We start from the raw sequence: 8788 nt of genomic DNA on the forward strand, positions 1-8788 counted from the left end.
CATGTTTGGGGACTTCTCGCCCTCTTTCTCCTGGTCTCGGATTTGGATTTGCAGGCCTGAGGATGGAAACCATCACCTGGTGATGCCTTCTAGATAGGGACTACAGTGCCTATCATTCCCCCAACACACACACACAGAGACCATGTCTGGGGCTCAGGTCTTTGCAACCCTTTTCTCCCAGTTTGAGGTTCAACCTTGCAGACCCGACAGGAGAAAGCTTTGCCTGGTGATGGTTTTCAGATATGGATTAGAGTGCCTATCATTCCCGCGCACACCATGTCTGTGGGATGATGTACCCATACAGCAAAGGTCCAGGCTCTCTGGCAGAGCCTGTTATCCCCTGTGTAGTGGTTTGAGCACTGGGAGACTGGGGTTCGAATCCCCACCAGGCCATGGAGCCCCCCCTGGGTGATCCTAGGCAAGTCACATACTCTCAGCCTCAGAGGAAAACAATGACAAATCCCCTCTGGACAAATCTTGCCAAGAAAACCTTGCTGTAGGCGTACCTCTTAGTCTTCTGATTCCATGGCTACAGGCTCCATTTTGATGAATGACCTGAGTTTAGGTATACAAAGTCTATAACTGTCTAACAAACAACACACTTTGCTGTTGTCATTAACTGCCCTCAAGTCAACCTTGACTCATGGCGACCATGTGGATGGCCCAAAACACACTGCAGAAATAATCCAGTTTGAGGCTGCTTTAACTGCCTCAGCCCAGTGCTAGGGAATCCTGGGAGTTGACATTTATTGTGGCACCAAAGCTCTCTGACACAGAAGGCTAAATGTCTCCAGAACTGCAGTTCCCAGAATTCCCTAGCACTCTAAACCCTTACTCTTCAAAGAGGGATCTTGTAGCACCTTTGAGACTAATTGAAAGAAAGAAGCTGATAGGTAGCCTGAGCTTTCTCAGACATGAGTCTACTTCCTCAGATGCAAGGAGGGTCCAGGAACAGCAGGCTGTATTGCAAGTGCCTCACATAGACTCCATTACAAGGCATTTTAATTTGTGCATCCTACAGCCAAGTTTGTTTTTCGCACAAAGTGGCTCCATAATGTATAGGCATCTTGAGCATCACTTCCATTTGCCTTAGCAAGAATTTTGTTTGTAGCTTTTTTCTGGTAGTGCTTCTGTATTCTTGAATGTTTTCTTTTGTGCCGTTTATGAAAAATTGGTCTTCTGATTGTCATTTTGCTCATTCTTTTGTAGGGCAAATGTTACTGTCACGGACCTCGAGGAAGTTCAAGACTTGCTGAAGATGAACATTGAGAATAATTGGCACCTTATCACAGGTTCCATTCAAGCCAAGGTACTGAAATGGTTCGTATGAACTTTTCATCTTGCATTTTAAATTCCCCCAAATACTAATTGGAAATGTTTGTCCACAAGTGCTTCATACATGTGATGAAGTAGACTGAGCTTACCAAAACTTAGGCTGCAAAGCTCTTTCTTGCAGTTGGTCTCAAAGGTGCTATAGGATTCTCTTTATCTTTTTATATAGGAAACCAGTTTTGGTTGATGGGGGCCAGGTTTAATTGAAGCAAGGAAATCATAAGTGGGTCTACTGAGCTCTTTGAAAAGCAAAGGCCCACTTGCTTGCTTTTACAGTAATTTACACTTGGCTATTCCAGTGTGGTGTAGTGATATATTGGACTACGACTCTGGGAGACTAGGATTTGAATCAGCCCTGAAAACCCAGTTGGTGCCCTTGCACTTATTGTTTCATGACGTACAATCTCCTTGCCACAGTTGTGGGTGGCACAAATTTCACTGGGCCAACAGATTTTTAAATTTTGTCTGTGATGCATTTTTAACTTGTGTCTTCTTCAAAAGCACATGGAATTGGACAAGGTTCCTGTGGATGAGCTTGTTAAACTCATACAAGTGCTGAATTACCAAGTTCCTAGTGATTTAGGTCTGCTTTAGTTGACATGCATTCCTATTAGAATTCTTCCCGTGTGTTTGAATTGTGAGGTGCTTAGGGAGCATTTCTTGCCAGGCAGTCAGGGAATAAATAAAATACTGTGTTAGATACATGAATTTTTTGCAAGAGGTGAATCTGTGTCTGTTTCTTGACTAGGGGTGAAGACGTAACAGATTTCCTTCCTTCACCTGATTACATTCTGATGGCAGACTGCATCTACTATGAAGAGGTAAATTATTTATTTGTCTCCCCTCCCCCCCAGCCTTAAGGAAATCGCATTGTTGGGTGGGTTGGGAAGTGGCAAAGGTGGAATCATGCAGCTTCCCAGATAAAATTGAACTGTAAGTCCCAGCAGCCCTGGCCATGCCTAGCCTAATGTGGATGGATACTGGGAGTTGCCATCTAGCAGTAGCCACATGATTTCCTTGTTAGCAAGATATCCAGGTGCCTGGGATTTTCTATCCCACTTCTTGGTAACCTTTATATAACTTCTCTGAGAACTTTATTTCCAGTCTCTGTATAGTTTGGATGAGGGTTGGGGTGAAGACAGGCCAAGAAATGCCCAGCAGCTAATCTGAATTCAATTTGGTACGTTCCCCAAATTGATCCTTGAGGTTTCCCTGAGATCAGATTAAATCTGGGGTGTTTGAAGTGATGGCTAATGGGAGTGCAGTGTTGTGGCATGAATTAAATGTTTTATGAAATGTGTTGCCCAAACTAGGAAAAGTTACTTGCAGGGGTGGAGAGAGAGTGACAGTTCCTGGAAGACTATGGTCATTGTGGGACACTGATTCTCACCCGGAGCATGTAATTGAGGTATCCAGGTTTGGGAGACTTCATTGGGATCTTAGAGAGTAACACTTCCTGTTTCACACATCCCCCCCCCAAAAAAAAAAACTGGTATGGGGAGCAACTTTGCCATATTTGGGTGCCCAGTCCCAGGCAGTTTGATGGTCAGAAGGGCCTTTTTAAAACAGGAAATTAACTGGAGGTTTTTTAAAAGACCTCTTCTGCTCTTAAAATGATATAAGGAGGCTAAAAATGGGGTTAAAATATGGTCCCCATGACCCCTCAAGCTCCCCACCAGGCCTGCAAAGCCCTAACAAGAGTTGATCCTTTTTTAAATGGCATTTTGGGTGGAGCAATTTTTACTCTAGGATCACTCAGAAATCCATACAAATGCACTAAAATAGCAAAAGTACACCCATTCCACCTCTGCCAGCACCCTAAAACCCCATACTGCCTCCAAATGTCTCATTTTCCTCTGGACTCACTCTCAAAATGGCGACAGGATGAGATAATAATAATAATAATAATAATAATAATAATAATAATAATAAATTTATACCACCTGCCTCTCTCACGGATCGAGGCAGGATTACAACCTTGAAAGACATTTAGTACAGTATACAATCAATACAACAATAAAATACTAACACTGAATTTACCAAGAATTCCTATTCTCTAAAAATTACAATTCGTCCATTAGCCAACAATCAGAGTCAAGGAAGAGCAGTCGTCATAACCTTTTTATATGGAATTGAGCGGATAAACCCGCCGGAAGAGATCCATTCTGAGTGCCTTCTTAAAGGCCTCTGAGGTAGTAATGAAATGGATCTCTTCTGGTAGGTCATTCCATAATCTTGGGGCCGTGGCAGTGAATGCCTGATGTGAAGTTGTCATTAACCTGGTATTATAATATTCTAGTAAGAACTTCCCAGATGTTCTAAGAGTGTGGGGTGGATTATGTAGGGAGAAGCGCTCCCACAAGTAACTCGGGCCCAAGCCATGTAGGCTTCTTGTTGCTATTTTGACAAGATCTGCAGAGGAAAATGGAGGTACTGTATTTGGGTTTGCTGTGAGGAGGAATGTGGCCTTTCAGGGAATGGTTGGGGGAATTATCCTCTGGCTCTTGTACAGTTTCTCACCCTTGTGCTAAGGGAGATGAAGCTATTTTTTAATTTTATTTTTATTATTATTTACACATTAAGGTCTAAACAATACTACATTTTGACAGAAATATAAAAACACTACGTTACATCATATACATAATAACAATACAGAACACAACACCACACCACACTAACAGCAGGTCTAGGGTTTGATTTTTTAACTTTATTGTAACTTGATGTATTTTATTGTTGTAACCCACCCGGATTCCTCGTGATTGGGCAGGCTAGAAATAAATCATTATTATTATTATTATTATTATTATTATTAAGTTTATATATTATTATTATTATTATTAGACTAAAATCACTAAAATAACAATGAAACAAAAATTGACTTCCTGAACTCTATCTGGGCTTGGTTTCTTGCATCTTATATCACTTAAAAAAATCTGGGTAGGTGGCTGGAGTACCCTGAGTTGCATTATTTGACAAATGATTATTCCAGTAACTGACTGTGAGAGAATCTTTAAAAGAGCTAGGATGTTTTCTACATGTAGCAGCCTGGCTAGAATGTGTCCACAGCCTGCCCTTGGGCACAATCAGTGTTACTTCTTTACATAGAATCGTAGAGTTGGAAGAGACCACAGAGACCATCCAGTCCAACCCCCTTCTGCCATGCAGGAAATCCAATTCAAAGCATCCCCGAAAGATGGCCATCCAGCCTCTGTTTAAAAACCTCCAGGGAAGGAGACTCCACTACACTCCGAGGAAGGAGTGTGTTCCACTGCCGAACAGCCCTTACTGTCAGGAAGTCTTAAGGTGGAATCTCTTTTCCTGGAGCTTGCATCCATTGTTCCGGGTTCTGTTCTCTGGAGCAGCAGAAAACAAGCTTGCTCCCTCCTCAATATGACATCCCTTCAAATATTTAAACAGGGCTATCTTATCACCTCTTAATCTTCTTTTCTCCAGGCTGAACATCCCCAGCTCCCTACGTCCTTCCTCATAAGGCATGGTTTCCAGACCTTTCACCATTTTAGTCCCCCTCCTTTGGACACGCTCCAGTTTCTCAATGTCCTTTTTGAATTGTGGTGCCCAGAACTGGACACAATATTCCAGGTGGAGCCTGACCAAAGCAGAATACAGAAGCACTAATACTTCTCTTGATCTACACACTATACTTATATTGATGCAGCCTAAAATTGCATTGGCCTCTTTAGCTGCCGCATCGCACTGTTCACTCATGTTCAACTTGTGGTCTACTTGGACTCCTAGATCCTTTTCACATGTAGTCTCATTCAGCCAGGTGTCCCCCATCCTATATCTGTGCATTTTATTTTTCTTCCCTTAGTGTAGTATCTTATATTTCTCTGTGTTGAATTTCTCCGTGTTGAATCATGACATACCGAAATATTATTGTTGTTTGTTGTTGTGTGCCTTCAAGTCGTTTCCAACTTATGACAACCCTAAAGTGAAACTATCATGGGGTGTCCTAGTTCAACTAGTGTCCTAGTTCAACACTCAAACCATTACAAACCTCTTGTAAAGAAATGCAGCATATCATGACGCATAATCTCTGTTTTATGGACAGTCCCTGGAGCCATTGCTCAAGACCTTGAAGGACCTCTCCAGCCCTAATACCCACATCCTTTGCTGCTATGAAGAGAGGACAATGGGGAAAAACCCAGAGGTGGAGAAAAGATATTTTGAGGTGAGTTGTTTTACTAGTCTTATGAGAATATCATGGTGGAGACCTCAAAACCTCAAAAGTGTTCCCTCAGACACTGAGTGCCAGGATGCCAGGTGTGGGGATATCAGTCCCATATCCAATTGTTAGGCCCAATTAGACTCGTTAAATCAGAACTGAGGAAAGCACTACACTTGAAGCCCTCCCATGAGAACCCCAAGCTGTCACACCCACAAACCCATTCTAAAACATTTTAGGCCAACTTTGGATGATCTTTTGTTTTGCCTGAAATAGCCCCATATGAACCATTAATATTTTGCAAATGTGACTGGTCAATTTGACCACCCCCAGAATCCCCTTCCACATTGGATAAACTACCAAAGTAAGGTCAGAATGGTGACCGGAAGTGATGTCACATCATTTTGAGTATAGGTTGTGTGTGTTGGGGGGGGTTCATATGAGATAAAAACTGGCACCCACCCAGCTTTAAATTAATAGAATGTACTTATCATTGAATTACCAGGTTCTTACTAATTTATTGAATCTGCTCAAATTGAGAGTAGCACTTGGATTTCGACCCCAAATTTATTAGTTCATGACATGTATCCTCTCCCTGCTTCAGTCAGGCATACACCGCAATGGGACCAAAGACCTGTGATTTATGAAGTTTGATTCTGATGCCATTTTAAATCACAGCTTCTCCAGAAGGACTTTGACTTGGAAAAGGTTCCCTTGAATGAGCACGATGAAGAGTATCGTAGTGAGGACATTCATATCTTTATCATCCGAAGGAAAATAATGGTAGGTGATAGCCATGGTGGTTGTGCAGATGAGCTAACACGTTCTGCTTGGTTCATATAACCTTTCTGAGCAGCACCATGTGGGCCTTATGAAGAATGATTGAGGAAGTTGGGTTATGTTTAACGTGGAGAAGACAGAGAGGTGGTATGATGGCAGTTTTATAAGGGATGTCATGTAGAGGACATGCTTGTTTTCTGTTGTTCTGGAGGACAGGATTAAAAACACTGGATTCTAATGACAGGAAAGGAGATTCCAGTGAGACATTGGGAAGATCTTAATAACACTTAAAGCTGTTTACAGATTGCTTCAGAATGTGTTAGACACTTTTTCTTTGGATATTTTAAAACAGATGTTGGATGGTCACCTCTCAGGGCTGCTTTAGTACTGAATTCTTGAACTAGCAGGGAGGTTGGATCAGCTTAGGGGTTCTCAGTCTTTAGAACACCAGATCTTTTGATCTTCAGCTTCTAGAAACCCTACCTAGCATGGCAAGGGGCAAGGGATTCTGGGAGCTGAAGTGCAAAACATTTGGTGGACCAAAGGTGAAGGACCACTGGACTAGATGATCCTTGGTATTCCTTTTGCCATAACTTAACCATGGCCTCACATTGCACATACAGTGTAGCTAACTATGGCTAATGCTGACCAGTTCCTCTCATATAGTTTGTTAACGCATTTCATGCCATGGTTTGTTTAGGATGGAGCCCTGCAAGCTAAGTGTAGAGATCTCATTGATGGTTTAGAGTTAGACCAAGGGTGGACAAAGTGCTCCATAATGCCCCCAAATAACCTCTAGAGAGTGTGGAGGGGCATTTCCACCATATTTGGAGCCCCCCAGACCACCTTTACAAATTATTTCAAAAGCTGTTTTTGCCTTTTAAAAAACCCCAAAATGCCTTCTAGGGGCCCAGGGAGGCCCCAAAACACTGTGAAAATGTCCCCATGTCCACTAGAGGGCATTTGGAGGGGGGTTTGGGGTGGGGTGGGGTGGGGCCCTCCCAGTGTAGTCCAGTAGCCTTCCACAGTTGCCCACTCCTAGTTTAGACAGACAAAGCAAGGAAGGAGGCATTGTTTTAGAGTTCATCAGAGAATTGTTTTAGATAGTAAATGTAAAAAAAGACCAAAAAAAAATCCGAACCATACAAATGTTAGTTTCAGCTAAGGCATTAATTTTTAAAACATTTTTCAGAATTGTTCATCATGACATCTTTGATGCTGTTTCTGATGGTCTGGCAGCTGAGGAAAGACACAACTAAGAGTTCTTCACAGATACTGTGAAGAACATTTCTGCAGCAAAACTGGATCAGCGTGCAGCCTCCTGCTGAGATGAGACATGCAGACAGTTTTCTTGAAAGAGCTAAAAACACGAACTCTGGGCTTTGGGCTATTTCTTGGCACGGGAGCTGGTTGTAGAAGAGTAGAAGACTCGGAAATCAAATGAGCATAGATACATAACGCAAAAGGTCAGATGAGTGCTTTAGCTCTTAGATTTATACAAACCATCTAGCCCTTCTACTGTAATGATTTGTTTTGGTATCAATTGTTTGTTTATAAAAGTAACTATAAAGATATGAGTTATTAAACTCTTGTTCTTTCTAGTGCACTGGAAGTGATATCACCTCTCTCTTTTCCATGATGTCACCACATGGCTTGAGATAATTTTGCTGATTAAAGAATGTGCTAAAAAATAGGTCAAGAGACACAGATCTGCCCATGTATGAAACTGTGAAAAAACAAGCAAGGGAAAGGTGAAGATTATAGCTGGAATTTTTTGGGTGACATGCATGCATGTAACTGCATCTGTTTTTTCAATGTTGCACAAGGAGCTACTCACTAGCTCCTCCTGCAAGCCCTCTCCCAAGTAACTGCGATCACAAAAGTACTGCATTGCTGTTTACTGGCCTTTACCGTGTGTGTGTGTGTGAGACCAAGCAGCACCCATCCTAGCTGCAGTTCTGCAACAGGGGAAGGAGAGCAGTTGCATACATCTTTCTGGAGGTCGGGGAAAGAGACCTCATGTCAACAACTGCTGTTTCCCTTAGGAGTTCACTTTGAACAAACCTTCTGTATAGTAAACAGTAAAAACGTTATTCCAGAAAACCCTTAGCTGTTAACAGGAAGACATCTGAGGACAGAAGTGCCATCATCCCCCACCACAGGCCTAACATTAACATTACCCTTCCTATAAACTTCACGGGCTTCATAATAATTAATTAACTAATTAAAACATACCAACCCTCTTCTCCACAGCCCATTGTTTCGCTCAGCCCCCAGTACAGTTGTTCCCATCTTTACTTGCTGGCAGAATCTGAAAAAATTCTTCCTGCACACATTTGCACATTCCAGCGCCAGGCACCAAACACCCTTTGAAGCACCACCCATCATCTCTACTAAGGCTACACCTCCCATCGTTCTTTTCTGTAATTAAAACATAACAAAACTCAAGTATGACAAAATATGCCATATTCTGACACCTCATTCCTCTTC

The 8788-nt window shown here is 42.2% G+C and overlaps 1 protein-coding gene across 3 annotated transcripts in view; it reads left to right on the forward strand.

Moving 5' to 3' along the window:
• Window positions 1-8782, forward strand: part of VCPKMT (valosin containing protein lysine methyltransferase) — a 9756-nt gene extending 974 nt beyond the window's left edge. Inside the window, exons 2-6 of one of the 3 annotated variants that reach the window (XR_006103687.1) lie at window positions 1210-1320; window positions 2081-2153; window positions 5405-5524; window positions 6123-6301; window positions 7491-8782. Coding sequence is in view for 2 of the 3 variants with exons in the window: in XM_042465148.1 (XP_042321082.1) it covers window positions 1210-1320; window positions 2081-2153; window positions 5405-5524; window positions 6197-6301; window positions 7901-7960 (469 nt within the window). In the remaining variant the exon portion in view is untranslated. The remainder of the gene's footprint in view (window positions 1-1209; window positions 1321-2080; window positions 2154-5404; window positions 5525-6122; window positions 6302-7490) is intronic. The other 2 variants (XM_042465148.1, XM_042465155.1) reach the window with 2 other exon arrangements.
• The last annotated feature ends 6 nt before the right edge of the window (window positions 8783-8788 follow it).

Source organism: Sceloporus undulatus, chromosome 1, assembly GCF_019175285.1.
Source record: "Sceloporus undulatus isolate JIND9_A2432 ecotype Alabama chromosome 1, SceUnd_v1.1, whole genome shotgun sequence".
NCBI classification, from domain to species: Eukaryota; Metazoa; Chordata; class Lepidosauria; order Squamata; family Phrynosomatidae; genus Sceloporus; species Sceloporus undulatus.